Source organism: Petaurus breviceps, unplaced genomic scaffold, assembly GCF_028583685.1.
Source record: "Petaurus breviceps papuanus isolate PSGF00001 unplaced genomic scaffold, PetGlider_PUasm1.0 227, whole genome shotgun sequence".
In the NCBI taxonomy this organism is placed as follows: domain Eukaryota; kingdom Metazoa; phylum Chordata; class Mammalia; order Diprotodontia; family Petauridae; genus Petaurus; species Petaurus breviceps.
The window spans coordinates 4,624,773-4,641,099 of NW_027185896.1; the positions used below are offsets into that span (position 1 = coordinate 4,624,773).

The 16,327-nt window shown below is 47.1% G+C and overlaps 1 protein-coding gene across 3 annotated transcripts in view; it reads right to left on the reverse strand.

Annotated features, from left to right (window-relative positions):
- Nucleotides 1-3,419: 3,419 nt before the first annotated feature.
- The window catches only part of PRKCD (protein kinase C delta), a 57,827-nt gene continuing 44,919 nt past the window's right edge, over nucleotides 3,420-16,327 (reverse strand). For all 3 annotated transcript variants that reach the window (XM_069095479.1, XM_069095477.1, XM_069095478.1), the window contains 8 exons: nucleotides 13,893-13,996; nucleotides 13,045-13,218; nucleotides 11,738-11,829; nucleotides 9,846-9,908; nucleotides 9,108-9,246; nucleotides 7,973-8,161; nucleotides 5,664-5,792; nucleotides 3,420-4,097 (listed from right to left, as the gene is read on the reverse strand). In XM_069095479.1, the coding sequence (XP_068951580.1) occupies nucleotides 3,939-4,097; nucleotides 5,664-5,792; nucleotides 7,973-8,161; nucleotides 9,108-9,246; nucleotides 9,846-9,908; nucleotides 11,738-11,829; nucleotides 13,045-13,218; nucleotides 13,893-13,996 (1,049 nt within the window). In that variant the 3' untranslated portion in view covers nucleotides 3,420-3,938. The remainder of the gene's footprint in view (nucleotides 4,098-5,663; nucleotides 5,793-7,972; nucleotides 8,162-9,107; nucleotides 9,247-9,845; nucleotides 9,909-11,737; nucleotides 11,830-13,044; nucleotides 13,219-13,892; nucleotides 13,997-16,327) is intronic.

The following is a 16,327-nucleotide window of genomic DNA, read 5'->3' on the forward strand; positions in this document are numbered from 1 at the left end:
TCAGTTCTGATTTTTAGGAATCACTGGATAATTCTTTGAGTTAGAAGGTATCTGAGGTCCTCCTGGAGTCTGTCTTTTATGCTACCTCCCTCCCCCCCCCCAGGAAATAGACATGAACACAGACATGGAAGCTGATTTACCCATTTTGTTTTTATAACATTCTTTCCTGGGGATGCTCACTCCATGTCTACATTCCCCCAAATTAAAGCATGGCCTAGAGCCCAGCTATGAGAAGAATTTCCTGAAGTCAGTGCAGTGGCAGGCCTACGTAGCTCTCGTCTTAGTGGCTTGGGAAGGAGGTTGGGTTAGACCAAATTGGCTGGTGGCAGTTGTGGGTGATTTGTCAGAATGCCTGGGGTGATGGTTTGGCAGCTCCTGGTTACAGCTGTTTCTCCTGGCTTCTCTGTGCCCAATATACCCAGGAGCTGTATCCCCTAATCTGGGTTGCACTCGGTGCCATCATACCACCTGCACTACCCTGGTTACTCCAATTTCCCTGAACTACAGAGGAAAGAAAAAAAGTTAATGGAGGTTGGAGAGTAAATCTGATTTATCTTGGGGCAGGGTTTTATTATTCATAATATTAGGGGGATGGATTAAAGTTCCTCCCAGCTCTAATTCTTTTCTCCCTTGAGAGTGATGCGACCTTCTGCAATTTACTTCTCCTTGACTAGGTCTGTTTCCCTGGCCAATAAAATTGGGATAGTAACCCCTGCCCTTCCTCTCCCAAAGTCATTTTGGAGTCATAGATTTAGAACCGGAAAGGAACATTAAATATGATATATGTGTACACACATATGTGTCTATGTATATATACATGTATACACACATACATACACACATACATATGTGTGTGTTCTGCTATATTTGTATTCTACTTCCTAGAATTTCACATTTTGGAAAAAAGAGGGAGAGATCTGGTTTCTTAGCTATAAGCCAGAAGTTCTCCTCTGTTGTGGTAAGAGCCACAGCTGGTTCACCTCCTAGGAAGGGAAAGGGATGGTGGGGGGAGTGTGACTGGAGGGAAATGTGGCCTGGCTTGGCCCAAGGCCCATGTCAGCCTATGTCCTCTATCTTTGCCTCTGCATATGATATTGCCTTTTCTCTGAGCCTCTCTTATCTCCACTGTGTGTGGGAGGGAGTGTGTGTGTGTGTGTGTGTGTGTGTGTGTGTGTGTGTGTTGTGGTGGGAAAATATATTCTCTGGTTCAATATATCCCAAGCTCTCCATTTTGTGCCATCGCTACTAATATTTGCTTTCCCCCACTACATCTCTGCTTTGGTCTCTCTCGACTCCACCCTTCTCCTCCCTTCCCCAGGGAGTCCTGAAAGGATGAACCCATTGCTCTTCTGGTCCCCTATGATGGCAAAGCATCTTGTACCTCTCCAGGTACAATCCAGGTCCATGGATAGGGGGCCTCTCCTAGCTGCCCTCACTCCACTGGCACTGAGGGCTGGTCCCTTCTCCAGACCTCTGTGGAATCTGATTTACTGTGGGCCCTCCTACTGGCTCAGTTGGGTGTGAAGAACTCCAGCTGGGAAGAAGGGACCAGAACCCTGACTCCTTAGAAGCCTCCAGACTAGGCAAAGGCAAATAGGGGTGGTCCCACCATCAAAAGTAATTCTTTCTCCTCTCCTCTCCCTTGCCCTGCAATTCCTGCTAACTCCATCCCAGTCCTCCCTCTGAATCCCTGGGAACTCTGACAAGATAAATCTGCATCAGTCTCGGGCTCACAGTGGTGAAAGACCTCCCCCGCATCTCCCCTGAGGCCTTCTTTATTGGAGGCTGATAGGAGCTAACATAGTCCAACCCTCCTATCACCTAAAAAATTCCCACTCCACCCCCACTCCCCCACCAGGGGTTCCAGACAGGCTGTAGTTCCCAACAGCTGGAATTTCCTTCTATCTAACCCACCCCCAACCCCACCATGATTACTATTCCATGCCCTAGAGCTAGGGCAGGGCCTTTGGGATTCAGGCCTAGGTTTCCTTGGATTGGGCATGTGTAGAAGACGATGCTGGCTGAGGGGGTACGTACAAACTAGCAGTTGCAGAGGGCTCTAAGCCAAAGCAGAGCCTTCCCCCTTTAGGCCTTGGGGTTTCCTGCAGCAGACCAGGTGAGTGCCTAGGCAGGGCTGGGCTGTGGTCACCAGCCCTCTGTCAGGTCCTCCGCCCAGCTGGCTGCCTTATACTCCCTGACTCTGGCTCGCTCCAGCCATGGAAACTTGTACTTCAGCCCATAAAAATGTGGTTGCAGGAAATGAGCTTCTGTGGTCGCCAGATGTTGAAAGTTCTGCAGATAGCGGCTGCTTTCCTCCTTGAATCCTCTCAGGAAAAAGAAGAATGTGGCCCTTTGGGGCAGGACACAGGGGGACTTGGGGCTTGCTTTCTAGCCTTTGCAAGTTCCCCAATTCTCTCAGTTCTTGGGGTGTGGGGGTGACAATTGAGTGGGAGAGAGATATCCAAAAGAAACAAGGGTGAGTGTCTGGCTTTCCCCTGAGACAGACAGCCTACATACCTACCACTGGGCTTTGGACACACTAATGTGTGTAAGGGCTGTAAGGGAGACTGGACCAGAGTGTAGTGAGCTGCCTCAGAACTTCGTTCTTTCTCCAAACTTACCTCCCCCTCTGCCCCTACATGGACCTAGCGCTCCAATGAGCCAGTGTCTGGGGCAGTCACCACCTCCCCCACCCTACCACATACTGCAAACACTCCAGCCTCCATGCTCTTGCCTCACATTCTCTTAGAATGCTCCTTTCTTTCCTCTTTCTTCCAAGGGTCAGCTCAAGTCTGATGGCATCCAGAAAGTGTCTCCTGATCAATACAGCTCACACAGCTCTCTGCTTCTGAATTATAGCACTTTCTCTGTACCCCACCCACTGGCCACTTAGCAAATATTACTATTTATTCCAAGTTTTGTTTTTCTTCATCAATCTTGTGTCTCTGCCAACCCACAGCCTAGATAGACTGTGAGCTTTTCCTTGGCTCTCACATTCTCCTCGTTTCTTCCACACATCCTAGGAGTCTGGCCTAGAGCAGGGTTTGGCTCCTTGGTCTCTTTCCAGACTATACCCTCCCTGAGGGCACATCTAGGCATGCCTCTTGTCTCTCTCTCATAAACAATCCCTGCTTGAGAATGACTGGGGACATAAGGCAGAGGATGGCTGCTGATCAAACCCGGCTTTTTCTCTCCCAACCCCCATTTAGTAAGAACATATATATATATATAAACACCAACACCAAAATCTGCATGGCTCAAGAGAGCGTATATGCAGCTAGAGGAGAAAATGATGATTGTACTGCAGAGGCCTGGGTGCAGCTGGCCCAGGGCAAGGGCAGAGAACTTCCCAAGTCCCTCAGGTGGGCACCAGAATGTGACAGTGGCCAAGGAATTTGTGGAGAAGAAAACTTTATAAGGACAGCCAAACCGTTCCCTTGTTTTATTGGACACATAAATAAAAGAACCAAGAGATCTCGTGGTTTATGTTTGGATTTTGTTTGTGTGTTTTTATAAAAAAGTTAACACATCACCAGTTCCCTTACATGTTTCTTCTCTATGGAGCAATATATACAGCTTTTCATATATATATATATATATATTTATATATAATATATATTTTCAATAGATAACTACATTCAAGTAACAAAACATGGGATTTACAATCTCCCTCCTCGAGCAGAGGAGCAGAAAATTCACACATGATTCACAGAGGAAGGTACCTAAAACCCCAACCATGCAAAAGACCTGTTGCCTATGGGCATGGAGGCAGCTGGAAAAATAATTACAATCACACTGTTGCATATTGTGGGGCCCAGGAGAGGGCTGAGAGGGGGCCAGGAGAGATTCTAGCCTTGTCCACCCTGGGGGATTGGTACACATAGCTAGCTAGTACTGGTGGGCTTTCGACGACGGGGACAGAGGGTTCAACAGAACACTCATTTCTCCAGGAGCCTCTCAAATTTGGGGTTGACAAATGAGAAGCCGGCAAAGGCTGTCTGGTCCATGGAATCAATGAGGTTCTTGTCACTGAAGGAGAGGCGGGCCTTCTCGCTTAGGAACTCTCGGTCAAAATTGTTGTAGTCGCCAGCTGACTTCTGTGGTGAGGAGTCGAGTACGTAAGAGGTCAGAGTGAGCAGGTGGCAGGACCTTAGGCCAGGAGAAGGCCATATACTTGTCCCTCCCATAAGTCCCCAGCATGACTATGGCCATGATCCTAGAACCTCTCCTAAGAGTAGGGTACAGCGGAGGGAAAGGGAAGGAGGATACTAGGTACCTAAGAGAATGAGTGGATATGGGGGACTAGAAAAGTTCTCTAGTTTTCTGGGCCTAGCCTTTCAACAAGATGGGCTATCTCTGTTCTAGACATGCTCCCTCCTTCAGTTATGAAAACCTCTAGCTGCCCTCTTAGTTCTCCACATGTGACAGACATCAAAGATGGGAAGTCAATCTCAGAATATGAGATACCCTTGCCCATAAAATCCCTGAGCTTTTCAGCATCCCTAAGAGATGCCCTCAGCATAGAATGACAATAGATCTGGGAGTCCCATCTCTTAACCCCCAGAGGAGTGGTGAGAATGTGGTCCAAGTCCCAGTGGGTGGCTTCTCATAGGAACATGGTGGATTCCCTCCTTTTGCCATGGTCTGAAAACCTCATGCCCTAACCTCTGGTTACATTCCTCCCCCCACCTTCAAGTCCCACAGCCCCTTTGTGGAGGATGGCTGCTGTTCTAGCTTCGGAGGTGGTGGCTGATGTCCTACTTGGGCAGGGGTGATAGTGGGTGCTGTATTAATGTCTTTTCATTATCCCTATTATCTCCCCCTCCTGTGTTCCCACTCTAGGGTGTCCCAAGTCAAACCGCAGATAGTTCCCTCATATGAGTTAAAACTTCTACACAGAAGCCAATTGCTTTGCACAGAATGGCTGGTCTAATTCTTATGTGAAGCCCAAGTACCAGAATAGAGGATAACTCTAAGGCAGGTAAGAAGGCAATGTTACAGGACAGTCTGGATTTGACTGAGCTCCACCCCATCTCCTGCATAGGAGAGCTAAACCTAAGTTAAATGGAATAGCAGAAAAAAGGATGCATGGCAGGGGTTCAATGGTGGTGGTGGTTCTACATCTTACACAGATATATAACTCCTGCAATGCATGTGGCTTTTCATGTACATTTGTCCCACCTCCCCTCCCCTACTCAGGGAAGACTGTCAGCTCTTTAAAGACAGAGACTGGTCCCTATGTGTCTTTGGATCATTCAGAAGATCTGGCTTGAGGCTAGGCACAAAGTAGGCACTAGATCACCAATATTTTCTCATTTAATTCAACACAACTCATTGGCATTAACTGAGCAACTATTATGTGCCAGGCATCATACCGGGTCTGGGGATATGAAGACAAAGACTGAAGAGTCGCTGACTCCAATGCTAAGCACATGATGGGGACAGGAAATATCTGCTTAGATAAAGAATGAGAGAGAACAGAGGGACCCAGGGAGGGAAGGTCAACGTCAGAGAAGAACATGGGGTGAGATGGTGAAAACAGGAGAGGTGATGGATGGAAGAAGGCAGGAAAGCCTGAAGCTGGAGATGGATCTGGGACAAGGAGAGAGGGAGAAAGAATAAGAGTCAGGGCCAAGCAACTCCAGGGCCCCGGGACCACTTACCACTTTGGGCTTGAATGGTGGGTCCACTTCCCGCTTCTCCAAGAGAGTCCAGTTGATAGTCTTGAAGAATGGATGGACTTTGATGTTACCTGTCACCCCCAGTCTTTTAGTGGGATCCCTTTCAAACAGCTGTAGCCCAAAAGAACATCATGGTCATATTAGAAAGTTATATAAACACATGCTTAAGTTCAGGCTCAGGAAGGATTTAGGCAAGTTTGAACAGAACAGACCGATAAAAATCAATCACTGGGGGACTTAAGTAATGGAGAGAATGAGGACTGCATCAGAGAAGCTGGCCATGGTCTTCCCCAAGCTGGTTCTAGGTGCCCTAGTCAGAGATAGAAGCTTGATTTGGAGGCAGATGTACAAGGATGGTCAGATGAGTGAACCAGGAAGTTCTTGTTGGGAATAAGGTTCTGTTTATTCTCCTATAAAGCTTCATGGTTACCAAGTGCCTTTACATTCATTATCTAAATAAGACAATCTTCAAAATAATCCTGTGTTTGGAAGTATTATCCCCATTTTAAAGTTGAGGAAAATAAAGCCCTGAGAGAGGAAAGTAATCGCCTATAGTATAGGGCTAGTTATTCCCACAGGTGTGGAATATTCATCCTTGCTTCTCTACCCATACAAATTATGCCTTCCTTTAGGGCTCAATTGAAGAGGAGTATCCTCCAACAAGCCATCACCCTCAGGCAAAAGTGATTTTTCTTTCTCTTCTTCTGGACTCTTGCAATCTATTTGTCTGGACCTCTCAGTCCATCTCTACGCTTAGTATTGTGAGTAATACAAGGATGAATCTTCTTGTCTCATGAGTTAGACTGTGGGCTTTCTGAGGACAGGCACCTGAGTCTACCAGTATCTGTCGCATAGGAGGTATCTGGTCACTTTGGCAATTAGAAAGATGGAGTGAGATGTGCGCAGAAGGGCTAGCTAACATGTGGGAAACTCGAATGAGCTCTCGATTTGGAATTGGAAACCCAAACTCACATACTGGCTCTGCAACCCATGACCTGTGTGACCTTAGGCCAGTCACTTATTTAACCTTTCTGGGTCTCAATTTCCTTATCTGTAAAAACAAAATGAAAAAGGTGGAGCTAGGTGACTTCTATGGTTCCTTCCCACGAAGAAGTCTATGATCCTTCCAGGTAATGGGTAAAAAGCCCAAGAACCAACCATCACTGATTCAGACAAACTGACTTCAGGGGTGACTAAGCCAAGTTGGCTGGCATCAGGAATGATGGAATGTTTCTAAAGTGATGTGGCTTTAGCATTATGGAATATGTATGTGTGTGTATGTATACACATGTATATATGTGTTTATATATACTTACATTACATTATATTGTGTTGTGTTGTATTGTATTAAATCATATATTTATGGAATAAAGACTAACAAAGACAAACCAGGTAGCAGCCTCACAAACCTGATTCAATAAATGGGCGAGAACCAACTGCATTATTTGTCTTCACTTAAATGCTGTCTTGGAAATGAGTTTGAGTAGGTTATCCCCACCCTCTCCCCAATGCTCTTGAGATGATTCCTTTGCTCCAAAATAAACTTTCCCCTCTTTTCCTGCAGCTCCTTCCCCACCCCCACTGCAGCCTCTCTCCACCAGAGAGAACAAATCCCACCCAGGCCAGTTCAGTGGCTTTGGAGTATAAGAGAAAGCACTCCCCCAAGCCATGGCTCTAACAAGCATGTAGTGACCAAAGGGTCATGCCTCTGGAAGGAGCCCATGACCAGAAATAGATGCTGTCCCTAAAGGGAAGAATGGGAACTCAGGCTGTTTCTGCTTTTTCCTCCTCTCTTACAAGTATCATGCCTTGGAGAGGGGCATCCATCAGATCGTGAGCTCCCTGAAAGCACAGACTGTCTTCTGTCTTTCTTTATAGCCCCCAATGCTTACTTAGCACAGAGCCCCAAGAACAATAGGAGCTTAATAAATGCTTACTGATTGATCTGTAGGCAGCTAAATGACTCAGTGGTTATAGTACTGGACCTGGGATCAGGAAAACCTGAACTCAAATCTGGCCTCAGACTCTTACTAACTGTATGATCTTGGGTAAGTCACTTAACCTGTCTGCCTCAGTTTCCTTACTTGTAGAATGGGAAAAATAATCACACCTACCTCCCAGGGTTGTTGTGAAGATAAAAATGAGATACCTACAAAGTGTTTTGCAAACCTTAAGTTGCTATATGAATGCTAGCTTTTATTAGCTATTATCTTCTTCTGAATCTTGCCATCCTTGCTAGGTTCTCCCTTTCCCTGACTACTTTCTCCTGACATCAGTTGGGGTCTCCATACCTTCTCCAGGATATCTTTTGATTCCTTGGTGATCCATCGTGGGTAGTGGGGTGTGTCCACACGGATGGACTCAAAGAGCTCGTCCTCATCATCGCCATGGAAGGGGGATTGCCCAATGAGCATCTCATACAGGAGGACGCCAAAGGACCACCAGTCCACTGAGAATGTATACTTCAAGCCCTGCAGGATCTGTAGGAGCAAAGTGGGAGAGCTGGAGTCAGGGCAGGCAGAAGCTGCCTCTGGGATGGGCACAGAATGGTGCAGGTGCCAGTGGGACTCCCTTCTATTGACAGTCATACCCAGTTAGACCCCCTCAGTCCCTTCAGATCAACTTCCTCATTTGACAGAGAGGGTAACTGAGTCCCAGACAGAAGAGAGAAAAAAATGGCTCAAGGTCAACAGCAAGTTGGTGGCAGACTGGGACCCAAATCTCAGGACTCCTAGATCAGCAATTTTTCCTCTATGCCATCTTTCCTAAGGTCTTTTCCACCTCAGACATTCTCTTGATTGTTTTCTTACCTTCTCTACTAAGGGATCAGAAAGCCAATTTCCCCTCACCCTGCCCCTATCCCCGAATTCAAAGTACTTTCTCAAAGTCAAATAATCCATCTGGTGGAAGCAGGGAGACATGGGAAACCAAGGTCCAGAGAGAAAGAAGTGATCATCAAAGATGACACAATAGTCCTGGGGGCAACAGGTCCAGGTATCCCACCAGGTGATAGTGATGAGCCCTGGTGCTGGCCAGGAACAGAAAAGAGATGACCCCTTCTCCTGCTCTGGGACACCAAGACCAAGACGGTTCCTTCCGGTATTGGGGGCTGGGGATATACAGCACAGCCTTCACTGCTATGCCACTCTGGTCAGAGGCTAAAATATTTGGCCCCCTGGTGACTCAGATAGGGCAGGTGCTGAGAGGTCCCCAGGCAGAGGAATTCTCAGTCCTGGGGACCAGGCTTCAAATGGTTCTGGAGGTTTCCTGTCAGGGCCTTTCAGGTGGGCACTGTGGTGATCGGCCTCTGACCAAAGCTGGGTATGGGAGGGCTCCTTCTTGAGCCACCTTGTGCTCTGGGTTTCACAAGGTAGATTTCCCTCCTGGGATGGGGCAGAAGCGCCTACTGCCCAGGCCCATTCTCACCTCAGGAGCAATGTAGTCTGGTGTACCACAGAATGTGCTGGCCCTGTTCTCCCCCACCACATTTTCCTTGCACATCCCAAAATCGGCAATCTTAATGTGGCCTTCTTTGTCCAGCATCACATTGTCCAGTTTGAGGTCCCTGTGGGATAGTACGATAAAAAAAGGATCAGTGAGCCAGCCTGATACAGCAGAGGATGCCTTGAGGCCAGGCCTCCAGCTTTCCATATTCTCCCTCTATGGCAGAGATGTCCAGAACTTAGGGTGTCCTTTTCTCAAGCAAGGCATGAGAGGCCAAGTGAGATGGACAGACAGACAGGCAGAGACAGACTGAGACAGACCAACACAGACATAGACAGACATGGGGGTGGGGAGGAAACACATGGAGAAGGGAGTTCTCCTTAGGGGGTTCCCAATGCCTCCCTAAGAGAAAGAGTGGCTAAATGGATCCTTGATGGGCTCTTCTTCTTTTTCCTTTCCCCCTACCTCAAGGAGATCTGCCTTTGGTCCCTGGCCCTCAGGAAAGATCTTTTCCTCAGCTCTGTTGAAGCTGGCCTGTCTGCCTTGGGTTCAACTCACCTCAAGGAGTATTTATTAAGAAAATACCACAAGGTGAACACTGCACTCCAAGCTGGAGGGACTATAACAATTGGCTAATAAGGGTCCCTTGTTCTTGGAGCTTCCAGTTGCCTCGTATCCCCCAGTCCCCCACCCCCTGGCCGCTTCCAGCCCATGACTCACCTGTAAATGATGCCTTTACTGTGTAGGAACTGTAAACCACACAGGATCTCAGCACTGTAGAACCTGTCCAATGGAGGCAGAGGGGAGAAAGAGAATTGGTCACTGTTGGAGAAGGTGGGGAGGACTCTGCAGGAGGTCAAAACTAGTAGAGGAGTTCGGGGTCTTGATGGAAGAGAAAACTACAGTTCAGGGCATGCAGAGGTTTAAGGCCATCCAGGAATAAGGGATGGCTATCAAAGAGTTGACTGTTGGAGTAGAGGGTATTAGGACCATTTTGGGGTAGAGGTTTAGGGCCATAATGAGGTAGGATGGATGTTAGGGCCACTGGGAAGCTTAGAGCTACAGAGGGGTCTAGGCTCGTCAGGAAAGGTCAGGGTTATGGAGGGGGTGGTTAAGGCCATGAGGAGGTATGGCAATGAAGGTGGTTTGGTCACTAGTGTTAAGATCACTGGGGTGGAGGGTGGGGGCAGGGTGGTGGTGGGATGGGGTCTTTGGAAAGGTGTTAGGGCCTTGGAGGAAATTATCATTATTGGAAGAGGATTAAGGCTAGGAGGAGATAGGGCCATCAGAAAGTATTAGATCCCTCTATTTGGGGTTTTGGTCATAGAGTAGGTAAATTAGGTTTATAACAGGAATTGACCATAAGCAGTGGGCTCTAGCCCCACAGAATCAAACAGGGCCATGTCAAAAGAAGTAATGTTAATAGTTTTCAGATGTTTAAGGTCGAAGGGAGAGGGTTAAGTTTATGGAGAATAAGTTAGGGCTGAAGAGCAGGTTAGGGCTCTTTCAGGAGCCATGGGAGTAGGCTCATCCTCTGGGATGGGGTAGGGGCTGGCTTAAAGATTTGCCTCTTCTGCCCTTCTGGCCCCTTTTTCATTCTAGAACCCATTCCCCTCCCTTTCTCTAACTACCAGGTCAAATGAAGACCACAGGGAGAAAGTGAACCTTGAATTCATAAAGCAGCACGGGAGAGTTTTTATGGGAGTCACAACTCAGACTGTGCCCCAGAGATCATGCTGGGCTAAGGGCCAGTCTTATACCTAAACTCTGTTTCCCCAAAACAACATTGCCTAGGTGTTCCCTAAATCATTCCAACTAAGATTGATGACCTTTTTTTTTCTCTCCTAAGACAATCTGGACGACTGAGTTCCTCAAAAGCAGGACCTGACCAAGCTCAGTGCCAAAGAATCAACCCTGGACAAAAGTCAGAAGTCAAAAAAACCCAACTTCTAGTTTCAACTTGGTCTCAGCTCAATGTGTGACCATATAATCAAATGCCATAATTTATACGAAAGTGCTATATAAATGTAAGGTGTTATTACTGTCTCTCTGAGCCTCCTTCTCATCTGTAAAAAGGGGATAATAGTCTCTGGCTTGACCCTTTGGTGTGTGGCTCCAATAGGAGAATAAACATGAAAGGAAAAGGCCCTTTATGCACATAAGGAGTCATTATCATTCCTCTGCACTGCCAGAAAAGAAGGAGGACATTAGAGCAGGAAAATCTGGGATTCTAAGATCAGCTCATCCAAGCTCCCAACCCGACATTTTATAGATGAGGAGACTATGGCCAGAATTGGAAGGGACTCCTTAAGGTTACAGTCAATTTGAGATAAGGCTGGGACATGAAACCAATATTTCTGGTCCTGGGCTCTTTCCCAATTTACTCCAGCTTTTAAAAGGGGATGATCTGAAGGGTACTAAGAATGCTCTATCTGTTGTAAATCTTTCCTCCATTGGCCCTGATCCCTGGGTTCAGACCAGGGTAAGCATGGCTTCCCAGGAGAGAAAGGTGGGGGAACAGAGGAGGGTCCAGGGGCCACTACAATGCCTTCCACTATGTAGGGGGAATCTCCCTGCTGTCACCCAGGAATGGCTGGCCCATCATCACTCACGTGGCTCGGTACAGGTCAAAGCGTCCCTTATCCTGGATGTGAAACATCAGGTCGCCTCCATTGAGGAATTCCATCACAAAGAACAGGTGATCCTGGCCAGGAGAAGGAAAGAGTGATGAGGAAAGGGGCCACAGCCCTGCATGGGAGACAGGTAGGTAGATACCTATGGAGAACCCCTGTGAGCACCACTCTGTCGATGCTGGACATGCCGATTCAACAAGCATTTATTATTTGTTTAACTATGTGCTAGGTACTGGGGATAAAAACAAAACAAAACAAAAAAACCAGTCCCTTCCCTTCAGGAGCTTATACTTCACTGGGGCAGAGGAGGAGGGGAGTAAGAAGGATCCAACGATGAATGAGATAGTTTGTAGACCTTAACATACTATATGGGGTGTCCCAAAAGTCTCAGGGCAATTTTAAGCTGTAATAGCTGAAGAGCACTAAGACTTTGGGACACCCCTAGTAAGTAAGTGTTTACTCTTCCTCCTCCTCCTACTATGACTACTGCTACCACTGGGAGACAACATTTCCAACTAAGGGGCCTGAGAAAGACTTCCCAGAGGATGTGGTACCCAAGAGAAGCCTTGAAGAAAGAAGCAAAGACTCAAGGAAGGAGACCAGTCTGGGCACGGCAAGAAGGGGGCGATGACCAGCCAACTCTGGGGAATGGTCAGTCTGGTGGGAATGGAGTATGAGAAGGAAAGAAACATGAAAGAAAGGCTAGACTGTGCCAGGCTGGGAAGGGACTTAAATACCAGGAGGAGGAGATTATATTTTATCCAAGAAGGAACAGGGAATCAGAGAGGAGTGTGCTAGAGCCAGCTTGAACAGGAACACACTGTTAAATTTTCAGCATGAGCATTTACATTTCAGAAATCAGCAAACTGCAAATCAGGGATTGATTTATTGTTTTGCTGACTATCTAGACTTAAGAAAGTGGTGGAGAAAATGTTAATAATGTTGATTAAACTTAAATGTGTGCATGCACATATTCCCCACACCATCATCCCACCTCCAGAAATCTGGGTATTAAACATTTGTTAGCACAGCTCTGGAACCATGGAAGCTTAGTTGGAAAGTGATGTGGTTAGCCCTGGGCTTTAGGTGGATACTTTGCAGGTGTGGATGGCTTGGAGAGGGGAAAGACAGAAGGTAGATCAGGTGATAGAGAAGGAAGAACATCTACCCCTAACCTCAGAAATTCCTGGTTCTGAGATGTCCTGTCCCTGAGGGGAAGGCATGGCTCTGGGACTGGGGATCTTCCAGGCTAAGTGTCGGGGACAAGACACATTTGAGGGAAATACCTTGGTTTGGAAGGTACAGTAAAGGTGCGTCAGGAATGGGTTCTCCCAGGCGAGCGCCAGCACTCGCTTCTCCACCATGGTGCACTCCACATCATCATCTATCAGAACGACGTCTTTCTTCAGAGCCTTCACTGCAAAGAACTCGCCCTTTCCCTTCAGCTCAGCCAGCAGCACCTGAGTCACCAAGAAAGAGAGGCAAGAGGCCTGAAGCAGGCAAGGGAGGCAGAAGAGCCTGCACAGTCTAGGTCCTAAAGGGTGGTTGTGCAGTAGACACTTTTGCTCCAGGCACCCCTTCTTCCAGAGCCTGGCACCCTCCTAGAAACCCTCCTAGGTCTGACCTGCCTCTCCAACAGCACACATGCATAATAATGCTTCATGCCACAGTTGTGCAGATCTGAAAAAGCCTGTGTGTGGACGGACACCACGTAAATCAAATCCTATCTGCCCACTGCCTTGCAGTTATGTTTTCTGAGGAGGCTCATTTCTAATGGATCTTCAATGGTTCCCATATGTTTTAGTGTCCAATTTCTCATAAACTCTCTATCCCAACTAAGACTGAGAAGATGCCTCCCTGGAGGTTGCCTCTGCCAGCTCCCCCTTTTCTCTAATCCTCATTCAAACTCTAGTTTATCTTCTTGGTACCCCCAGAGTGAACTAATCTAATCTAATTATGCTCCATATAGAGACAGGATGCCTCTCTCCATTCCCAAGGAGCAGCTATGGATTTTAACCAGGGGACCAGCATTCAATTCCTGGCTTTGCAGTTTACACCTCTTTGGGACATCACGGGATGAAATGATCTCTAAACTCCCTTCCAGCACTGGTGGCCAAAGGAAGAGGTCCCTCACCTTCCCAAAGCTGCCCTTGCCCAGGACTTTGTGGAATGTGAAGTTGTCGATGTTGAATTTGGAGGGCGTGCTGCCTTCCCAGATCTTCCCATAGGTCCCATTGTCTGTGGGAACAGAAAGTAAACACTTCAGATCTTTACTCAAGACCCTGAACCACACTCCAATATCCACCCACATTTACCTTGGTTCAGAGGGGCAGGGAGGGACTCTTAAGAAGGTGCTCCCAACCAAGACAAGCTGCTCCTCATAGGACTGGAGCGGGGGAGGGAGAAGGAAGACACTGAGGATCAGAGAAGGGGCACTGCCTCCCCTGGGGCCACATAGGGAGATATAGAAATGTCCAGCACAGAACTCTTAGCATCATTATTCACAGATGAAGACTGTATCCACTGACACCTTCAGCTGACCAGTTCAAATACACACTGTCCTACACCAATATATATTATGCCCCTTTATCCTCATGCCAGTCATACCCTGGCAACCCTCAGACTCAATACTTGATGACCCCCCAAATCCACCTCCTTACTTCCTATTTCAGTGTTGCTGAAATTGCCTAGAGGAAGTCACACGACTGCTGACTGCAAATCTTGTCATCTAATCTCAACTGGCCCTCACTATACTGGAGTGGCCATCCTTTCCTTCCTTCCTCATTGATTCTCATAGTCCCAAAAGCAGCTGTTCAAAAACCTCTTTTCTCCCCCTGTTCCCTACACCATTCTAATCAGAATTGCTCTCAGTATATTATACTTGCCTACTACTTGCAGAAGAAAGTCTAACATCACTGGTTATGATCTCTTCAATCTTCCCTATTACACACTTGAAACTCCTTTATATCTTTACCAATCTTCTCTTTCTTTGCTCTAGTCCTTGAGAAAGTCCTCTTCCACATCATGGCCAATTCCTTCCTTTGTACCTTTTATTTCTTCTCCTTCTGTCCCTTCTGAGAGCTTGTCTCATCAATCTTTGTCCCCTCTTTCTCATCCTCATTCTTTCTGTATCTACTGGGTCCTTTTACATTGCCTACAAATATATACAGGTCCCTACCTTCCATCTTAAATCTTCACTTGGGCCCTGCCATCCTCTTAAACTATCATTCAATATCTCTCATCCCATTATTGCTGAGACCCTAAAAGAGCCATCTGCTCTTCTTGTCTCCACCCCCTCACTAACCACTCCCTTCTTAACTGTTTTTTTTTGTTGTTGTTGTTTTTTGCTTTTTGGAGGGGGGAAGGCAGGGCAATTAAAGTTAAGTGACTTGCCCAAGGTCACATGGCTAGTAAGTGTTGAGTGTCTGAGGCTGGATTTGAACTCAAGTCCTCCTGACTCTAGAACCGGTGCTCTATTCACTGCACTACTTAGCCGTCCCATCCTTCTTAACTTTTTACAGGCTGGCTTCTGAGCCCATCACTCCACTGAATCTACTCTCTCCAAGGTTACCAACAATCTCTTCACCTCAGTCTATTGGGTTTTTCTTTGTTCTCATCCTCCTCCACCTAACTTTTGACTGTTACTTCCCTTCCTTCTAGTTATTCTTTTGGGATTCCCTCAGCTTATCAGTGGTCTCTCCTGGTTCTCCCCCTGTGCATCCTTCCAGGATCCCATCATCCACCTCCTATCCCCTAAATGTGGGTGTCTCCCAATACTTGGGCTTAAGTTCTCATCAATTCCCAAGGGTTTAATTATTCTATCTGTGCAAACAATTCCCAAACCTGAAAATTCAGTCCTGATCTCCAGTGAATTCCAGCCCTGCCTTTCCAATAGGCTACAGACATTTCTACTTGGATGGCTCATGAACACTTCAAATATAACAGGTGTAAAACAGAACTGAACATCTTTCCCTCTTAACTTGTCATTCCTCTAAATCTCCCTTCTTCTACTGGTGGCACCACAGCCTTCTAGTCAGGCAGGTTTGAAAGGCAGGAATCATCCCTGACTCTTCCCCCGCCCTCACTTCCCTTATCCAGTGAGCTGCTAAATCTTGACGACCCCCACAGTATCTCTGCCCCCTTCTCTCTGTTTCCCTGGCCATAGCCGAGTTCAGGCCCTTCTCATCTTTCACTTGGACAACTGTAACAGCCTCCTGGTAGTCCTCTCTCCAGACCTCCAGGGAGGTGGTAAATACTCTCCCTGGCAGAGCTTACTATGTCACTCTCTGGCTCAAAAGCTTCAGTGGTTTCCTGTTGCCTCTGTGGCAAAATCCAAATGCCTGAGCCTCAAGTCCAAAGCCTTTCTCAGGTTTGCTTCCATCTATCATTCTAGACTTATATCACATTATTCTCCTTCTTCACCTCTATATTTCAGCCAAACTGGACCACTCACAGTTCCTGAACTCTATGCCTTTGCATAACCTATCCAGATAGAGGCAGCTAGATAACACAGTGCATGGAAGCCTGGGCCTGCAGGAAGGAAGACCTGAGTTCAAATCCAGTCTCAGA